We start from the raw sequence: 21001 nt of genomic DNA on the forward strand, positions 1-21001 counted from the left end.
AATATATATACATGAAAATAAACATATAATCATACAAAAATCTGCAAACATCTATACATCTATGAGAGCTGTGGATACAACACAGATAAGATGAAGGTGGTCGTGCTAAACACATGTGTAGACTTTCCTCTTCTGTGTAGATAAATCAAGATTTGAAATAAACAAGCATTTGAAATCCAGCATATGTAGTAATGTTGTTGTTGCTGTTGTTGTTGTTATTATTATTATGATGATTTGACAGAGACACAGAGAGAGAGGGAACACAAGCAGGGGGAGTGGGAGAGGGAGAAACAGGCTTCCCGCTGAGCAGGGAGCCTGATGTGGGCCTCGATCCCAGGACTCTGGGGTCACGACCTGAGCCAAAGGCAGATGCTTAACTACTGAGCCACCCAGACATCCATGTAGCAATATTATTTAAAGAGTCTCACAGTGCCTGGTTGGCTCAGTCAATGGAGCGTGTGACTGATCCCAGGGTTGTGAGTTTGAGCCCCATAATGGGTGCACAGATGACTTAAAAATAAAAATCTTAAAAAGAGGGGCACCTGGGTGGCTCAGTGGGTTAAAGCCTCTGCCTTCGGCTCAGGTCATGATCCCGGGGTCCTGGGATCAAGCCCCGCATCAGGCTATCTGCTCAGCAGGGAGCCTGCTTCCCTTCCACTCTCTCTGCCTGACTCTCTGCCTACTTGTGATCTCTGTCAAATAAATAAACAAAAATCTTAAAAAAAAAAAAAAAAAGAACAGTCTTAACAACAAAAAAATACCATATAGTTTTAAGATATGTTGAAGTTCAAAAGCAACTGTATACATAAAGATGCTTAAGATAAAAATATTCGTTTTTAAGCTATGGACTTAAAGCGAGAGCTTAATATGGTGGAATTCCTCAAGTTTCTCTATACATTAGTATTTAAAAAGAACAACAAAAAAGAAAGCTTCCCCAGGGCGCCCAGGTGGCACAATCTGTCAAAGACTCTTGGTTTTGGCTCAGGTCATGATCTCGGGGTCCTGGGATGGTACTCCATGCTCCGCACTCAGTCTGCTTGACATTCTCTCTCTCCTACTGCCCCTCCCACTCATGCTCACTCTGTTTTTCTCTCAAATAAATAAGTTAATCTTAAAAAAAGAGAGAGAGAGAAAGAAAGTTTCCCAAAAGAATCAGGTTAAAAGATTCCATCACATCCTATGAACTCTGCTTGTTAACTGTGAAAATAATTTTCTTAAAAAGCTAGGAAGAAGGCATCCAGGTGAACTGTGATCCCTGAAATAATCCAGATAACAGATGGTTAACCCTAGTTGAACTGCATGCACAGCTCAAGAAGTGTAGCTAAAAGAAAAAAAAAAATTACCAGAGGAAGAAACTGCAAAAGCTGAGGGAAAAGGAACCACCAGGGTCCCCTCCTCAGTTTTCCCTCCACTAAACCAAGGGCTCTAGCACTAAAGAAATACCTACAAGAGCCTACACAGAAACTCTACTAACATTTATGAAAGATGGAAGGAATACATAACCCACAACGATGTGAGCATCAAGAACCTATTAAAAGAACCTGAGGGTTCCTGGGTGGAGCAGTTCGTTAAACGTTTAATTCTTGGTTTCCGATCAGGTCCTAATCTCAGGGTCTTAAGATCAAGCCCCACGTCTGGCACCACACTCAGTGTGGAATCTACTTGAGATTCTCTCTCCCTCTCACTCTGCCCCTCCCGCTCATGCACATGCTTTCTCTCAAAATAAATAAGTCTTTAAAAATAAAATAAAATAACCTGAATCTTGGGGGAGGGGAACGCAAGTTAAAAACAAACAAACAAAAAACCCCACAACTTTGTTTTAAGTCAGAGAATGAAGAAAAAGAACTAATTACTACAAAAGAGGGGGGGAAAAAAACTATCTCCTACTTTATTTGGGTCATATCAATCAATAAAATACTCTTTTGGTCTTAAAATGTTCACAGCTTCTGACCTGAGACTTCAGCCTTGGAACTTTACTAAATAAGAATAAATTCTGCAAAAGCCTTTATAACATAAAGAAGTTCATCACAGTATCATTTAGAATAGTGAAAAGTGGATAATCTAGTCAGTCCCACAGCTGGGAAGTGAGTAAGGAGGATTTACTCAATAAAATGTATGCAGCCATTAAAATTGGGTTTTTTATTTTTTTTTTTAAAGATTTTATTTATTTATTTGACAGAGAGAAATCACAAGTAGGCAGAGAGGCAGGCAGAGAGAGAGGAGGAAGCAGGCTCCCTGCTGAGCAGAAAGCCCGATGTGGGGCTCGAACCCAGGACCTGGGATCATGACCTGAGCGAAAGGCAGCGGCTTAACCCACTGAGCCACCCAGGCGCCCCTAAAATTGGGTTTTTTAAACAAAACTATATAGTTAGAAACACTCCTAAGATATTCTTAAAGAAAAAGCAAAATACAAAAATCACATACATATGACATGATTTTATCTACTGTGTGGCAGGAGGTAAAGGAAATGTACTAAGAAGTTAGTAGTTATATTTTCATGGTGGATTTTGGTTTTCCTTTTACTTTTTTGTGTATTTTCCAAAGAGCCTTTAATGAGCACTAATTATCTTATCATGGAAAGGATATTAAAATATTCTTCTTCAAGCAACTCCAGTAGATGAAATATCAAGAGATCTTAAGCCCTAGCTAATATGAGCACCTGGGAAGTGAGACCACAGCTGCTTCAAAACAGTTCAAGCCTGCAGAACCACACAAATTTAACCTGGTAATTCAGAGAATCTGAGGTAGGGCTGTAGAGCTCGGACCAAAATCTGAGTAATATAATAGTACATTTATATAATACTTACTACGGACCAGACTCTGTTCTAATGCTTTATAAATATATGAACTCATTAAATCCTCATAACCCCAGGAAATCAGTACTATTACCATCCCCATTTTACAGATGAAAGAAACTGAGACTTTGGGGGCATGACCTCCTCATGGTCACACAGCTAAAAAGTGACAGAGCCAGGATTAGAACCCAGGAATCTGGATCCAGAGTCTGCTTTCTTAACAGTGAGGAGAAAGAAGGGTGTGTGCTAAAAAATAAAGATGAACAGCCGCTCCAGTATTCACAAGCAAAAATAAAAAATAAAAAAGTCTGTTTTGGTGAGTACAAATTGTTGAAATAAAAAATGATCCTCAGTAAATGGTCCGTTTTCAATGGTTATGCCACACACGGGTTATCAGCCCACCCCACGAAACATTTAGTCAGTAATTCAGGTTAGAGACTAGAAGGCTTATTAAGTGAACTCCCAGGTTACACAAAACTGGGAACAGTCAATAAAAACTGAGATGACTGTAATGATTCAAAATGATATTCTGAAGCTAGAAAAGGGCTAATTAAAAAAAGATTAAATTTAATAGAAAGATCCAAAAGTCTGCTCTTAGGTTCAAAACTCAACTGCACAAGTATTGAACAGAAAAAGGACAGCTAAGCTACTTTCCAGTTCAGTGAGTCAGCAGTATAAATGGTGTGAGTGCCTCTTCATAACTCTCATATCAGGAGAAATGACTGTTTCAATGACTTTTGCACTACTGAACCATAGCAATAAAATTCAGAATGAGAAAGGAAAGAGAAATCACAACATAGGAGATACACATATACATGGGGGAGAAAAAATTGCTTAGCTTAGAAAAGAGAAGGAAATATAAAGATTTGATAACTATCTTCAAATAGCTAGGAGAATGTCTTCTGGGAGACATATTTGCCTTAATCGCCCATGGTCCTGAGGAGAAGAAATATGTGGGAATTAGGAAGCAGCACATTTCAGCCCAATATGAGGATAAATTTTTCTAACAAACTATAGTTCTCTAAAAATGGAATATTTTATTTGAGCAAAAGCTGTCAGGGATGACAAAGCAGGAGAGTCTGTTCTCAGTGAGACGCTGACCTAAAGGATCACAAAAGGCATATCTTTTCATACTTTAAGCCTATGAGGTTTTAAAACTGATCTCCAATAAGTTTCTGATTCTTACCTGGACTCATAAGGAATCAGTATCACCTACAGGGAGAGAAAAGACTTCATATTTCAGATTTTTTTTTTTAAGGGAAAAGCATGGTCTAAAGAGAAGCACATATTTTCACCTAGTAAACCTGAAACTTATGGATAACCTCATTTTAGTTTAAAATAACCACTTACTAAGGGCGCGTGGGTGGCTCATTCGGTTACATGCCGGACTCTTGATTTTGGCTCAGTTTGTGACCTCAGGGTCATCGGGCTCTGCACTGGGTGTGGAGCCTGCTTAAGATTCCCTCCCTCTGCCCTTCCACCACTGCTGCTCACGTTCTTTCAAAAAAATAAATAAAAATTAAAAATAAAATAACAACTTATTAAATACACTCCCCAATTCCACTTCTAAACATGGTTTACAGAAGCACTACAGACTGTGCACAGAGATATGAAAATGTTCACTATGGCAGCATAAAATATTAAAAAATTATTAACAACCTAAACGTCATTTTATATGGGACTCTTTAAATAATGGTACCTCAAAAAACTGGAATAATTATTCAGACTTTCAGAGGCGTGATGAATATCTACATTCAATGACACAGCATAAATGCATACATGTGTAAATTTACAATAGTGAAAATACACTTGCCAAAATATTTAAAAATATTATCTCTGGATGGTTGGATTTCTGGAGGTAATTTGCTTATTTCTGTTTTTCTTCAAGTGCTGAATTTTCTAAGATTATTATCTTTATAAATAGCAATTTTTTTTAAATTTTATTTATTTGATAGAGAGAGACAGCAAGAGAGGGAACACAAGCAGGGGGAGTGGGAGAGGAAGAAGCAGGCTCCCCACAGAGCAAGGAGCCCTATGCGGGGCTCAATCCCAGAAGGCTGGGATCATGACCTGGGCTGAAGGCAGACACTTAACGACTGAACCACCCAGGTGCCCCACAAATAGCAAATGTTTTTTTAACTTAAAAAAAACCTCTCTTGGCCTATGGATTTTTTCTTTCAATATTCTGAAGTGTCTCCTCAGAAAAGAGTCACAGAATATTATTAATTAAAAAAGCATGACCATTTGTAAGCACCAGAGATTTTTTGCTAAGCCATATTATACAAATTATCAATGTTTAAAAAATGTTTATCAGATTATCCTAATACAAATTCTGAGCTATAATAATCTGACAGGGACACTTCCTAAAACACCTGAAAAAAAGTTTTTTATACTATAGTACTATTAAAAAGAAAGAATTTTAGGGCGCTTGGGTGGCTCAGTGGGTTGGGCCGCTGCCTTCGGCTCAGGTCATGATCCCAGGTCCTGGGTTCGAGCCCCACATCGGGCTTTCTGCTCAGCAGGGAGCCTGCTTCCTCCTCTCTCTCTGCCTGCCTCTCTGCTTACTTGTGATTTCTCTCTGTCAAATAAATAAATAAAATCTTTAAAAAAAAAAAAAAAGAAAGAATTTTATCTAGAAGTGCTAACAAGGAAAGATGTTCTCTAATACAATGATAAAGAGCAAGGTGCAAACTTATCTATTTATGTTACCAATTTTTGTATGGTAAAACAAAACCCTATACTTTATATGTTCACATAAGCATACAAATAAATTTAGAAGGCTATTCATCAAACAGTAACAGTAACATCTACACAGTGGGAATGGTGGCAGAGAAAAGAAATTATTCACTTTACCATATAGACTTCTATGCTGCTTAAATTGATTCTTATGTAACAAACATGTTTTACTTGAATCAATTTTTGAAACTGCTAAATATTCTTTAAGACGACTTTACCAAAAATAAAGATTTGTACTTTCAAATTTCATACATAATTTCTAGGATGGATTCCTACAAGTGTGTCTTTAAGAGTTTTTTTATTTCTGTCTCTATGTTTAGCCTCTGAGCAAACCTGTTCAAGTATGAATTTTCTTCCAGCCATAAATCAATGAACCACAGATTATAAATAAGAGGTCACACTTCCTCAAATTTATGTTCTTTAAAACAATGTATCCTTCTCAAGTACACATTCAATACTCATTTTAAAGCACCCATGTGCACTAGATACCATATAAGATGCCCCCTAAAAACTGGAGGCATTTATTTAGCACTACAAGCAAGCTAATAAACAATCCAATTTCCTTTCATCCGGCTAATTAACCACATACGCTTTTCTGATTAATTAAAATAATAAGTGCATTAGTAGACTTTGCCTTTGAGATTGTTGTATTTATCATCATGTGGGAATTAACCAGAAAAGCAACTCGGCTTGTTGCTGTTGCAGGTTTTTGTGAAATAGCTTCCCAAGTCTTACCAAGAGAAGAAAAGCACAGAGAACCATCCCAACTGCACAAACATACAAGTCTCAATCCCTCGTAGCTTCAGGTACTTTGACCTCCTTTAAAACAGCTTTATTCTAATTTGAAAACTGTACTCTCTTATGGTGTGGCAACTTAGAGTCAAGAACCTTTTCTAATCAGGCGCGCCTGGGTGGCTCAGTCAGTTGATCGTCTGCCTTCAGCTCAGGTCATGATCCCAGGGTCCTCGGATCGAGCCTTGCATCGGGCTCCCTGCTCAGCAGGAAGCCTGCTTCTCCCTCTCCCACTCCCTGGGCTTGTGTTCCTCTCTCGCTATGTCTATCTCTGTCAAATAAATAAATAAAATCTTAAAAAAAAAAAAAAAAGAACCCTTTATAATCAAAGTCTTTGAAAAAGAACCTAAGCATTGGAAACGTTCCTCCTCACGGATGCCAGGCGAGCAAAAACACACCTAGGAGAGGTTCAGAAGTGGGATGGAGAGGGCCTGGCTGGCTGACGGATGTGCACTTGCTAAGAGCCTTTTGAGCAGGACTGACAAACACTTTGGAACTGCACGAGGAACCTCAGAAATCACCCGAGCCAAACCCACACTTCACCAACTGGAGTTTAGTAGCTCAGAGAAGAGCCCTGGTCAATCCAAGGTCACAAAACAAGTTACTGACAGAGCTCGGTTTAGAATTTACAGTCTCGGGGCGCCTGGCTGGCTTAGTCAGAAGGGCAAGCGACTCTTGATCTCAGTTCAAGCCCTATGTTGGGCAGAGAGATTATTTACAAAATAAATTAAATAAATAGAATTTACAGTCTTCTCACCTTTCTTCGTACTTCTATATAAAGTAACATGGAAACAGTGGCATCGGGGACCATGGAGAAATCAAATCTATCACTATTGCAAAAACTGTAAATGGTCTCCAAGTATTCTAACATGTCTGAACTAAGAAGGAGAGGAACATCAAAACACTCCCAACAAAGGGGTGGGGGAGGGGTGGGTATTAGCTTTTTTTCAGTTTTATCTTGACAACTCCACACCATGGGAAGATGCCAAAGGCCCAAGGACTGTGTCACATGTGAGCATGGTGCCACAGGTGATTTTTTTTTTTTTAAGTGTTTAGAAACCACTTACTAAGTCCATACAAAATTCTAACATTTGAAACCGTTTAAAAGAGCTACTCATACCATAAATGACTAGTCTGTACTTGTAAGCAGGACAGTGTTAGGAGACTAAAGAAACCACAAGAGTGAGGTGAAAAGGAACTGAACTAGAAGGATAAGCAAAAAAGGAAAAACAGATACTGAAGCCACTACAAAGGAAAACTATTTCCAAACCACTTGGAAATAGCTGAACTGATACAAGGATAAAAGAACAGATGACCAAGGTCACTAGATGACTAGAATCCAAGGGCCTTTGGGGAAACATCTGTGGTTAGTCCAGTCCTGATACTCTTTTATGTTTCTTTCCCCAAATAATTAAAATCAATTTTAAAAAAATAAATAAATAAATAATAAAATCAATTTTTATTTTAGAAAGTTAAATTAAAACATTTAAACACAATGTAGCGGGGGAAACCTTTTAAAAATTCTTACCAAAGGTTACTCAGAGAATTCTGATGACCAAAGGACTTACTGATAGGTCTGCTGAATAGCTTTTACTGACAGAATAAACAGATCAATCTCTAAGTCAACCGCTGAACCAACAAAATTCCTCCTTCACAGGACAATCATGAGAATAAAGCAACACCCATGAAAACACCTAATCCGGCACCTAGCATATGACAGATTCTCAAAAGTTGGACCTTAAACGTATGAACTGTCGGCTCTACAAAACGTAGATTTGCTTATATGTGACTTTTCTCCCTGCCTTTCTCATCTACATCCCTCTTCAGCAGCAGGTTCAAATGTACAAGTTATCTAGAAAACATGGACTCTTTTTCAATGCCAGCCCGCTCTGCTTGGGCTCAGAGAACCACAGTGACGGTGAACTATGAGATAGAAAAGTTACAGAGTGGGCCCCTTGCCCAGTCACCCGACATTCCTCCACTTCGTGTCAAGCTTTAATCAGCCTTTTTGGCTGAGAGCTGAGGACTCCCTGTCTCTGTTTCCCAAGTACACCTCACCCCATCCAACCACCCATGCCTAAGTGCTGGTTCAAGAAAGCACAATTGCAAGCCTCATTTCTCTCAAACTCAGATCAACCTAGGGGACCTTCTCATTCAATTTAACCCCCTCTACCACTCCCACTCACTCCTAGTTAACTCATACGGTTTCTGTTATAATGGTTTTGTTTTCCCCACCCCACTTCTCCCACGCCCCATCACTGCAGTCAAACTGCTGTTTCAAGCCTTTTAAAAATCACTAATTAACTTCACTACCCTAACCCCCATTCCCTGCCACAAAATCAATATTGGCCCTTATTTCTCTTCCACTCATCCTCAACTCAGATTAGAGTAGTTAAGTAAAATACAAAAATGAGGGTTTCTCCTCTGTAAAGAGATACACAAAATGACATACATGCAGCTACAGGCACTTCTCCACTGGTACTTAAATTCCTCATCTCTTTTCACTGAGGGTAACTAGAAGAAATGCCCCCACTTTCCACTGATCCTGAAGTATGAAATTACACTATTCACACATTAGACCTTTTATTTTCCAATTTGCTACAGTTTGGTGGATACCCTATTTGGCCTTGCCTAAAATAATTTACACTAAATTGCAGTATCCACAGTAAAAATGTCAGCAGAAACCTTACATGTGTCTGCCTCTGACAAGACTGAATTTCTTGGATAGAAATCAAGTCACTGTATTTATATTTCTTTTTTTTTTTTTTTAAAGATCGTACTTACTTGACAGAGAGAGATCAGAAGTAGGCAGAGCAGCAGGCAGAGAGAGGGGGGGAAGCAGGCTCCCTGAGCAGAGAGCCGGATGTAGGGCTCGATCGCAGGACCTTGAGATCATGACCCGAGCCGAAGGCAGAGTTAACCCACTGAGCCACCCAGGTGCCCCTATATTTATATTTCTTAACAGCATTCAGTATTCTGCCTTATATGAGCCATTCAATCAACAGAACTGTGCAACAAGGTAAAGGAGAAATAGCACTGAAGGTGTAACAAGGCAAAGGAGACATGGCATACTCCATAAAAGCAAAGCATGACTTTCTTCACATTGTGTGACCTCGGGAACAACCACATTCGCTGTGCCTAAGAAGCCTCTCCTGAAAAATGGCAGGCATCTGGCAGTAAAAAGTGTATAAACTCTGGGATCTCTCCCATCTGACAATCCAGCAAGCCCTGTGAGTTCAAAGGTCATTCCACATCCCTCCTTCCTACCACAATTGAAATAGCCCAGGCCACTTAGAGGCCAAAGCTTGTCTGTCTGATCATAGGCTGTATCCCAAAATTATGGACGAGGGGTTCCCCATTACCTTGCTGGCCCATGACATGTGTGTGTGTGTGTCTTCTCCAGGAAAACATGTTCACATACAATTATATGCACCTTGAAAACAAGGCCTGCATCTTATTCCTTTAAAACCTCTACAGAGGGGCGCCTGAGTGGCTTAGTCCTTAAGCGTCTGCCTTCGGCTCAGGTCATGGTCCCAGGGTCCTGGGATAGAGCCCTGCATCAGGCTCCCCGCTCAACGGGAAGCCTGCTTCTCCCTCTCCTGCTCCCCCTGCTTATGTTCCCTCTCTCATTGTGTCTGTCAAATAAATAAATAAAATCTTAAAAAAAAAAAAAAAAAACCCTACACAAAGCCTAGTATCCATCAACATGTTCAATCACCTTTTTTTTTTTTTTAAAGATCTTATTTATTTATTTGACAGAGAGAGATCACAAGTAGGCAGAGAGGCAGGCAGAGAGAGAGGAAGGGAAGCAGGCTTCCTGCTGAGCAGCGAGCCCGATGCGGGACTCGATCCCAGGACTCTGGGATCATGACCTGAGCGGAAGGCAGCGGCTTAACCCACTGAGCCACCCAGCGCCCCTTCAATCACCTTTTGATGGAAACTGAGAGGTGGCCCTGATAGAGCAAGGGAATATGGGAGTTCTGGGATCAAGCATCACTCTACAAATAACCTTGGCAAGTCAAAACCCTGTTAGACACATACGGGGAATTATTTTGCAACTCGATGTCAAGGTACCCTGAACACTGACAAAAGCGAATAAAGTTATTCTTAAAGGGTATTGTTTATTGACAAATTAGCCTTATTGACAAAATAGCCAAATTAGTTTGACAAATGTGCATTAAACAGCCACCTGTTTTTAACAGACCTCAGTTAAACAGCTGGGTATTAATTGGTCTACAATCTAGTCTGAGTTAGGAAGTATGCCCCTAGATTATCTTCAAAATCCCTTCCAATTCTAAAGCTCCCTAATTTTCTAAGAAAATAAGCTCAGGGTGATCCAAGAAACACAAATGTACCACTCCCTTCACCCAACCTACATAAGTAATCCAGGCGGGAGGCGAGGTACTGTGGTACAGCTTTCCCTCCGCAGGTGGTTCCCAAGAAGTAGACTGTGGCGTGAAGCAGGCCCGGGGGCCTCTCATCTGAACTCAGAAACTGCACGGGCCTTTGAAGAATGCTTTGTTTTAGGACTTGAGCAACTGAAGTCAACCGCTCCCTTCCTTGTCCCTAACTAGCCCTGGCCTGCCTGGATGAAAAAAAAAAAAAAAAGTCACCTGTCCCATCTGCAGAATGTCAAGCTGGACTAGGATCCGTTAGGTCCCTTCCTGCTGCCATCCAGAAAAGTCCCCTGTGAGAACTGAAGATGGCCGGGGCCACCACCACCCTGCCCCTCCTCTGGCCAGGGGTAAATTCAAGTCCACCCGCCCATGCTCAAAACTCAACCTGCAGAGCCACACTGCGATTCCCCGCACCTGGGGACACGTGCCCAGTAGAGGGTCTATTAAGATAGGGCCGGGGACAGGGAGGCTGCTGCGAGCCACACCCGATCTCTTTGGAAGGAAGCGGGCCGAGGTCTTCAGGGGCACGGGAAGGAGGGCGGAGACTTTGGAGGGTCCCCGCAATGGTGAGGAGGAGCTGCGGGACGGCCCCGCCGGGACTCAGGGGTGTGTAGTGCGGGCAGCCGCGCGCCGGCCGGGCCCACGGACGGAGGCCGGGCCGCCGCTCACTCACCCACAGGCTGCTGAAGTAGTCGAGCCCGCGGCAGATGAGCGCGCCGACGTGCGCCAGCAGCACCTGCACGCCCAGGTAGCTGCCGAGGCTGTAGAGGCCGTAGAGGAGAGGGCCGCCCGCGCCCAGCAGCAGCAACAGGCGGCGGCGGCGCAGCGCCTGCTCGCCCAGGGCCTCGACGCCGTAGTCGGCGAAGCAGAGCGGCAGCAGCAGCGCGGCCAGCACGATGGGCGTGTGCGCGCGGTGCAGGCGCTGCAGCCAGTGGCGGCCCAGGCGCGTCAGCGAGCTCTTGAAGGGGTGCAAGAAGGTGCCGCACAGCACGGCCCACAGCAGCGGCCGCAGGAAGGCCTCCAGGATGAAGTAGACGAGCACGGCGGCGCCGCAACACAGGCACACGAACAGCACGGCCCCCGTGTTGTAGAAGGCCTGCTTGATGGGCTTGTCGAAGCGCAGCGCCAGCGCCGGCGTCCTCGGCGTCTCCCCGCAGCAGCCGCCGCCGCCTCCTGGGCCCACTGGGCGCGGGACCCGCAGCACCCGGCCCGGGGAGCCCCGGGGACTGGGCGCTTCGGCAGGGCCGCTGCCGTCAGCCATAGTGCCTCCGCTGCCGCCGCCAAGAGGCGGTACTGGGAAGCCGAGCCGGAGGCACCGGGGAGAGGCTAGGCGCACCGCGCGCAGCATTATGGACGTTGTAGTTTCTAGCTGGGCACTCAGCGCCTACAAGACCCTTAGAGAACTACAATTCCCAGAAAGTCGGGAAAGAGTTCTTTCGCCCCCGGGTTCCTTCGCTTATTGGTCCCTGAAGATGCAGGTAACAGGTTTCTAGGCTCAACATCTTCCAGGAATGGGGTGCAAAAATGTCGCTTCACCCATTGGTTAAAGTCAACTTTTCAGGAGGCGGAATTCCCAAAGAGGCACTATATTCGCAGATCGAAATTCTAGGCTGTACTTTAGAATCCGGGGTGGAGAGGATGGGCCGGGGGTTGGGGGGTAGTACTTAAGAAAGACGGATCCCCACATTCAGTTTTCTTGATTTATTTAAGCAAAGTGTTTGCTCCCGTGCAATACTTAAATAACGATTACCATACCGCAGGCCCTGTTTCAACTTCCTCATTCATTGAATCCTTTGAACAACCCTCCAGTTATTATCCCCACTTTACAAAAAAGAAAACTGAGGCACAGAGAAGTTAAGTACCTTGCCAAGGTCACACAGCTACTGAGTAGCAAAGGCATAATTCAAGCGCGGAATCTGACTCCTAAGTCTGTTGTCTTACCTGTTGTACTAATTGGTCTGACTAGTGATCTTTGGCATGTTCTTTAAAGCTCCCCAGTGCACTATGAAGTACAGCTACTGTTGACATTGGGGGCAGGTGTCATGTGAGCGAATCTAAACTCCTAAAAGAGCTCGAGATCAGATTCTCAAACTGCTGTTTCTTTTTGAGACCCGGGGTCAGATTAGTTAAATCCCCAATCCTGATTTTCCATCTGTCATGTGAATATGATAATAATAGAAGCTCTTGTCTCAGGAGAGAAAAAGAGAAATCTCTAGGGCAATGCAAGGTGCTTTTTTATGTTAGAAAGGTCCTGGGATCCAGCCCTACTACTCACACCCCAACCAACATTTTTATTAAAAGAGAAAGAAAGAAAGAGCTGGAGGGAGGGAGGAAGGAGGAGGAAGAAGGGAAGGAGGGAAGGAAAGAAGGAAGTAGGTAGAGAGAGAAAGAAAGAAAGAAAAGAAAATGAAAGGAAAAGAAAGGAGTGGAGTACTCCTGGGATTCTCTCCCTCTCTGTCTGCCCCTCCCCCGGCTCGTGCAATGCTCTCTCAACCTCTCTCACTCTCTCTCTCTCTCTCTCAAACAAATAAATCTTTAAAAAGAGAAAAAAGCAAGCAGGCAAGCTTTACTTAGTACTCAATATGTGACTGATTTGAAACCCTGCAGTTGACACATTTTCTGTTTTCAGTAAGTTTTCCTATAAATTTAAACATAATTTTTGTTTCTTTTTAAGTAGACAGTACCATTATTCACAGTTTTCAGATGAAGGAACTGTTGCTTACTAAGACTTGGAGACAAGGGGAGTCAGGAGATAAAGTAAAAGAAAAAATAATTTCTTTCTATCTCATTTTTTTTAGGTTTCAGGCCTCTTGTTCTTCAAGTGGTCCTTGCACTTTGACTCTGTAAATATATTGCTTCAGTTGTCTTGCATTTTTGCTTTGCTTCTTTACTTTGTCCAGGGCTGCTGAGATTATATTACAATCGTGGTCACGTTTGTTTTCAGTGCCCATTTTACACTGGCCCCAAGCTCCTATTTATATCACAACAAGGCCTCAGCCTCTTCCCCAAAAAGTCCTCAGTAATGAGTAGAGAATCCCAAAGATGGTGCCTCACATATATCCAGAGACAGGAGTCAACCAAAAACCACCCTGTGTCCTCCCTGCTGCCCAAACAGCTCACTGCCTCCTGTACCTGTCATAGGATTGCCAGTGTGTATGTCACTATTCCCAGATCCTGGATACTCCCGAACTTCTAATCCTCAGAGTGCCAAAGAGCTGGGCTCCACTCAGAGAGGAGGAAGAATTCCTCCTCCCTGACTTGCCTACCCTGTGTCCCTTTGTGACCCAAGCCCTTCACCAAGCCACTTGTGTTCAATTTATTATGACTCTCCTCATGAGAGTTCCTTCCGTGTCTGGTCTTCTGTCCGCTAGTCACAGGGCCTCAGAACCTATCAAGAACCCAGTATCCCAGGTCTTCCTCCAACCAAAGACTCAACTCTCTCCCTCTAGCTACAAATAAAGAAAAACAAAATGAAACCAAAAGAAAAAGCCCCAACAGCTCCATTTTATGTAACAAAAGGCTTTACAAACAGAAACTGACTTAGGTATGCATTGGGCACTGGGGGTGAGGGGGAAGTTAGGGGTGGTTGGCACAGCAGTAAGGTTGCCTAAACTCTGTTAGGGTCCCAGCTCAGCCAACCAAAAACTCCCTGTCATGGTGTTCTGCTTCCAAGCCTCAGCAAAAGGCAAAATTGCTGAACATTTCAAAACTGTTCTAATGGCCAAAGCAATCGAATTGACAGGTCTCCAATAGAATTTCTAGTCAAGAATGGAATTCTAACAGAAATGATGGCAGATGCACTGGAAACAAACTAGACTAACGTTGATATGGCCTATTTTAAGGTTCCCACAGAATTTTGTTCCCCACACTATGATTGTACTTACCACACTGTGGTCAAGGTCAGTGGTTTACATAGGTTTGCTTCATCTCTGTTTCCCCAGCACCAGACACAGCATATGACATTCATAGTACAGAGTAGAAGCTCAGTGTTTGCTGAGCAAGTGGATGAATGAGTGGTAGCCTTTCAAAAAGCCTGTTTGTGCTTCCTGCACGAAAAGTTACTGAAACACTGGGAATGCCTCTGCCAGGCATTCTTGAGGTTGAGAGCAGAGCAAATTAAAATACTGAGCTGTAGGTCCCACAAACTACATTTGAGAAGAGTACACACAGTCCATTCAATTCTCTAGCTGACAGGACATGGGCTTCTAGGCTTCTCCTCCAAAACGTGAGGCTATTTGAGCTTTCTTTGTTTACCTCACATAGCAACTCACTCCAGCCACCTCAGGCCAGAACGGCCTCCATGGACAGCCAGGACACAGTGAAATGGGCTCAGGAGGGGACCAAGCTGACCCTGGGACCACACTGCCGTTGGCCTTCCCGTTGTGTGAACCCATCAATTCTCTAATCATTGAAGCCAGTTTCACTCAGGTTTTACATTTCTGGCAACAGAAAGCTTTCTGGCAGATAAAATGATAAAACCTACATCATTGGTTGCTGTGAGGATTTTCGAAGAGTATCTAAAGCAGCAGCATGTGCCTGGGATGTGGCGAGAACCTGATAGGGGCTCTCGGGGTGACACAGTGGCTGTCCTGAAGCCACAGAGGCAGTTCTAAACAACAGTTAACGTTCACAAACCACCTCCCCCACCCACCCCGGCCCACTTCCTGAAGGTATGAAGATAAAGCCCCAGGGATAAAGCAAATACAGGCAGAAGAGGATTCTCCCAGGCATCTTGAACCAAGAACATCTTGGAGTTCTCCAAGTGTCTTTACACACAATTATTGAGCTGTGCTAAGCCCCTGCTTTGTACAAAATCTGGTGCTGACAATAGAGTGTATATGAACAAACAAAGGAAAGAAAAGAGAAAAACCAAAAAGCAGGCTTTTAACTATAGGGAACAGATGGTTACCAAGTGGGGGAATGGGGAAAGTGGTAAAGGAGATTAAGAGGAAACTCCTTGATGAGCACTGAATAATGTACAGAATTGTTGACTCACTGTTTTGTACACCTGAAAGTAATTTAACACTGTATGGTAACTATAGTGGAATTAAAATAAAAAATAAAACAAAAACCATGGAGTGTGTATGTCAGGTATAAAGTGATACATATGTACAGTGAAGGAGGAGAGATCGTGTGAAAAGTAATCGAACAGGCATTGCAATTCCAAAGAGGAATTACCTTTTCGCTAAGTTCAAGGCAGACATTGCTAATCAACCACTGATCTCTTTCTCCCTCTGCCTAGACATAGCCTCAAAATCCTCAGAAGTTTCTAGGGAACCACTATCAACTGAACAAAGTAGGCACACAAGATGAAGCTTATTTGCCTTTCCTACTGTAATCATGGAGTGTCTGATACTAGATAAAAATGGCAGACTAAAAAGATAGGTACCTGGTGTAGAAGAAGAGTTTATGAAGTTAATTAGTGTGTGTGTCAGAAAATACTCAGAGATTTTTAAAAAAAAATCTCAATGGCTAAAGGACAAATATTGCAAACAAGTCTGCTACCATCAGGCCTTGCATGACTCCCTAACTACTCCCCTTCCCTCTCCTCTTCCCATGCTGGGACACAGGACATCACTTACAGTGTGGATCCTGCCAGTTCACTGAGTGGAGTGTAGCCTTTCCTGCCTCCAGTGTCCTTTCCTTCTGGTCTGTGACATCCAGCTTCCGCTAACCTCCATGCCGTGTCAACAGATAATTTACTAGTTAATGAAAAGGTTAGTGAAGAGATTATCAAATTGGTTCAGTCGATTTAAATGAGACCCATGTACCCAGGAGAGAGCCAGTGAATAAGCAGCAGCTTGGGTAGTCCTTTTGGGAAAACACACACACACACACACACACTTTTTTTTGAAACTCTGCAACCAGTGGGGTACCTGGGTGGCTCAAGTTGGTTAAGCTTCTGCATTCAGCTCAGGTCATGATCTCGAGGTCCTGGGATTGAGCCCTGCATCAGGCTCCCTGCTCAGTGGGGAGTCTGTTTCTCCCTCTCCCTCTGCTCTTCCCTCACCCCCTGCTTGTGCTTACTCTCTCAAATAAAAAAAAAATAAATAAAATCTTAAAAAAAAAAAGTCTGGGACACCTGGGTGGCTCAGTCAGTTTGGTGTCTGCCTTCTGCTCAGGTTGTGACCCCAGGGTCCTGGGATTGAGTCCCACACCAGGCTCCCTGGCCAGTGGGGAGTCTGCTCATGCTCTCTATCTCAAATAAATAAATAAAATCTTAAAAAAAAAAAAAAAAGTCTGTAACCAAGATAGCTCCATTCAGGAAAATGGGTGAATTTTGTGATTAACAAATCTGTGCTGAAAGCAGAGTGCCTATCCAGAAAGTAGGTGGTCTTCAGTTTCCTTTGTTGATAGCTATGCATCTTCCCAGGAAACATTTACATTTTATCTGGAATGGCTGAGTTTGAGAATTACAGATCAGAATTTGGAATTCTTAGCCTGCCCTTTCCTTGGCTCTACTCCCAACAATACACTCTAACGAAGGCTGAGGCCACCCAATGTATAAACAAACACCCACACTTCTAGGTAAATCAGAGTAAACCACGCTTCTGAAAACCAGAAGATGCTGAATGCATTTCAGATTGGCCAGACTAATCCTTCTTTATTTAGAAATAAACTATTTGTGTTTGAGGATCAAGTCTCGCTGGGTTTGAATCCTAAGTGTCACCTGTTTGTATGTTCTTGGCACCACAGGGTGATGTCACAGGCACCTCTGCGTGGTCTCTGCTACCATCTCTGCCCTCCTGCTCCATTCAGTTCTCTCTCTTGCAGGCAATGTGACCTTTCTCAAATACAATGGGATCCTTTCAAAACCTCTTTACCCCAAGGAGGAGTCCAAGCTCTTTACTCTGGCTTCCAAGGTCCTGTGTGATGGGGCCACACTCACCCCCACCTCTCCGCATCCCTGCCTTGTCCTTTATCCTCCGATACTGTGGTGGAAAGAAGAATGGTCCTGTCCCAACCTATCAGGTGTGTTACCTTAGGCGGTAAAAGGCACTTGGCACTTAAAATTTTGATTTTGAGATAAGATACTATTCTGGGTCAAATGGGTGGGGCCTAAATGTAATCTTAAATATCTTCATCAGAGGGAGGGGAGAGATTAGGCTACAGAAAAGCAGCAGCAATCTGACCAAGGATGCAGAGAAATTGGAGTGGTGGGGCCAGAGGCCAAGGAATGCCCAGAAGTACCAGACAAGAAAGGGTCCTCTCGCCTGGAGTTCCCAGAAGAAATCATCCGGGCCATCATCTTGATTTTAGCGTCCTAATATTCAGTTCGAACTTCTGGCCTCCAGAATAGAAAGAGAACACAGTTCTGTCGTTTTAAGCCACTAAATTTATGGTAATTTGTTATTTTTGTTATATTTGGTAATATAAACCTTGTCAAATGGCAGCGGTCCCGGACACATCCTACTGGCTTTTCTTCTGGGGCTGCTCTCATCTTTCTTGGAGATGCTTCTCCATGCCTTTTGTCTGCTTTACTCCTACCCCTTCTTTAAGATTCAGCTTCAGGACCACTGTCTGCTCTCCTGGCTGCCCCAGGTGGGTAGGAAGGTCCGTCCTCCAGGCTGGCACCACCCCTGGGGTAATTCCATACCACCGCAGTCACCAAAACGTCTAATCATGGTGTTTATGTGTCTGCTTCCACAGCAGGCTGTGAGCCCCTGAGGGGCAGAAGTCAAAAGCTGCTCTCCCTTTAGTCCTCTTTGTGTAGGGTCTAGCACAGGAACTGGCTCATAAGAATCCTCAGTAAATGCTGAATGAAAGAACAGTCCCTTGCACTTGGGACTGAGCCCTGAGAAAATTCCAACTCAACCATCAGCCGGGTTCAGGTCTGACAGCTGAGCTATCCACTGAGAATCCTGCAAAATTCTAAGGGAACACTTAGAAAACTAAGAAATAACCAAATATTTGTTTTCTTGTGGGTGGGGGCAGGGTGAGGATTAAGGCCTATAATGTAGAATGTGGTAATGCCTGATTCTTTCCTGACATTCCTTGAGCTTCTCAATCTGGGCCCCAGTGGCACTGACAGCTCACCTGCCCTATTCAGCAAGTCTCATACTTCCCTCATGATCCGTGAGGCTGTACTACTAAACTCCAACTATTCTTAATGTATAATGATTTAGCTCCCAGTAAGGCTCATAACTGAAATTATGCTACTACCTCATTAATACTGTATACTTGAAATGGGATTACAGACCTCCATTTACTATTTGATAAAGGCATTAAGCTGAACCTATAGGTACAATTTCATTTTGCAAACTGTTTCTCTACAAGGACTTTTATCTGACTACTGCAACATGACTTTCCTCTTTGTCAGACAAGACAGGCTGTCATCTTCTCCAAGCTCTATAAATTCAGGGAGACTTTGCTAATGAAAGCATGTAAAACAACAAAAAAACAAAAATAGACCAGAGCAAAGCAGTAAGGAATTATAAACTAACTTTAATTGTACCAACAGGAAGAAGAATTTCAAACCATGTGGAGAATTTATACTTTAAAGTTTTTATCTAGTCAACATATTCTAACTGTAACATAATTCTCTAAACATAAAAGGATTTGTGATGGCAAATGGACAGAACAATCATTTAGGTAGCATCTAGGAATATTGCTATAATTATTTTACATAAATAGAAATCCATGTCTTTATTAGTAAGGTATCACGTCTTAGAGTAAAAATTCACAGAGGATAGGCTTATAAATATACATAAGTCTCAAAATCAATTGCAGTTGAACATTAGGTACACAATTATTATAAAACAAATATAACCCATCAGTGTCTATGTAAAGGCATCGTTTTTACAAAATAGTATTTTGTAGACAATCTCAAAAAAGTATATGAATACTCCTGGAGCCAGATTGTCCCAGCATATCAACGTGTCTGTGGGAATAAGGCATGCGGAGAAGCTGCACTCGCTCATCCAGGTGGCCGGGACATTGCACGTGATGAAGTGGAACCAGACTCTTGTGACCCGAGTGAACGCCACAACCACCACTGAGAGTCACCCTAGAGGGTCACCTACCCTCCAGAAGGATGAAACTCAACAGCTATTTGCCTAACAACAAGCATCAGTCCGTTTTAAGAGAATAATCTCAAAGAGCTTGATGATTCACTTCAATGTTCAGTCTGCAGACATACTTAAAATCGCACTAGCATAGCCACTATTTTTGCAAAAAGGAACTTACAATCAGGTTGTTGATTAAATATGAAAACAGGGAAGTCCAACTTGAAATAACTAAGTATCTGGATGAGGAATCTAAATACAAAATATGTACAGCGTCTATCAACATGCCATTTACTTCGCTAACATCAGCCTTAGTTTAACTAAAAATATAGCCAAGTCAAACTCAACAATGATACTTTGTACATTCTTAACAACTCATTATCTGGTTGAGTGGAAGAAGGAAGGCTTCATATAGGAATCCTTTCTACAAACGAAATTCCTATAAACTCAAAGGTAGTTTTGCCTGTAATAGGCACAATGAAGTATCTCTTGGGGTTTAGACGATTCAAGAGATCAGGAACAGGAACAATCCTGACAAAGACCTTCACGTGGGCATGGCACATGGGCATTTATGTACAAACACACGCAAACCTCGTCATGTATGTACAAACATATATACACACACACACACACACCGAGAATAATCAAACTGTCCGCTAAACATAACCAGGTGTTTAGAGAATAAGGATATACACTACAATTATATACAACCAAGTATACACATCTCAGCATCTGGCCTAGGGAAGGGATTCTCAAACATTTTTCCACTAGGATACACAAGGAAGGTGCCATAATCACGTGTGTAAAACTCTCCCCTGGGCGTAACAGATTTAGATAACGTTTAAAAAGAAATCTACAGGGAGATGAATTACTCGGAAACACTGAAATCCCCACCATGAAGAGAAATTCAACAGTGAAAGTCATTCATGATTGCCACGGCTTGGAGAAATTAAAAGTGCTGCTTACCCAGTTCTGGATTTACTGCAACAGAGCCGAGCAGCTGAAACAGAGACCAAAGAGCCTAAAACTCTCTCCCGTCTGGCCCTTTACCGAAAAGGTTTGCAGACCTCAGCCTAGGCCTGAGAATGACACACAGCCTCCGTGCTAACATCTTGGAAGCACAAAATCCAGAATATAGACAGGAAACTTAATTACAGCAGTTGTAGTAAGAACCAAATGGGATGAAAAATCCATCCCTGAGCTGTCAGATCTTTCTGGTGTCCTTAATGACAAAAGCCAGCTTAATTAAGATCATTAAATATGGCTCCTGCATTTT

At 42.8% G+C, this 21001-nt stretch overlaps 1 protein-coding gene across 5 annotated transcripts in view; it reads right to left on the bottom strand.

Moving 5' to 3' along the window:
* Nucleotides 1-12023, bottom strand: part of TMEM245 (transmembrane protein 245) — a 96582-nt gene extending 84559 nt beyond the window's left edge. For 4 of the 5 annotated variants that reach the window (XM_047699096.1, XM_047699097.1, XM_047699098.1 and 1 more), the window contains exon 1: nt 11394-12023. In XM_047699096.1, the coding sequence (XP_047555052.1) occupies nt 11394-11981 (588 nt within the window). In that variant the 5' untranslated portion in view covers nt 11982-12023. The remainder of the gene's footprint in view (nt 1-11393) is intronic. The other variant, XM_047699095.1, reaches the window with a different exon arrangement.
* Between the last annotated feature and the right edge of the window lie 8978 nt (nt 12024-21001).

This window comes from Lutra lutra, chromosome 13, assembly GCF_902655055.1.
Source record: "Lutra lutra chromosome 13, mLutLut1.2, whole genome shotgun sequence".
NCBI lineage: Eukaryota > Metazoa > Chordata > Mammalia > Carnivora > Mustelidae > Lutra > Lutra lutra.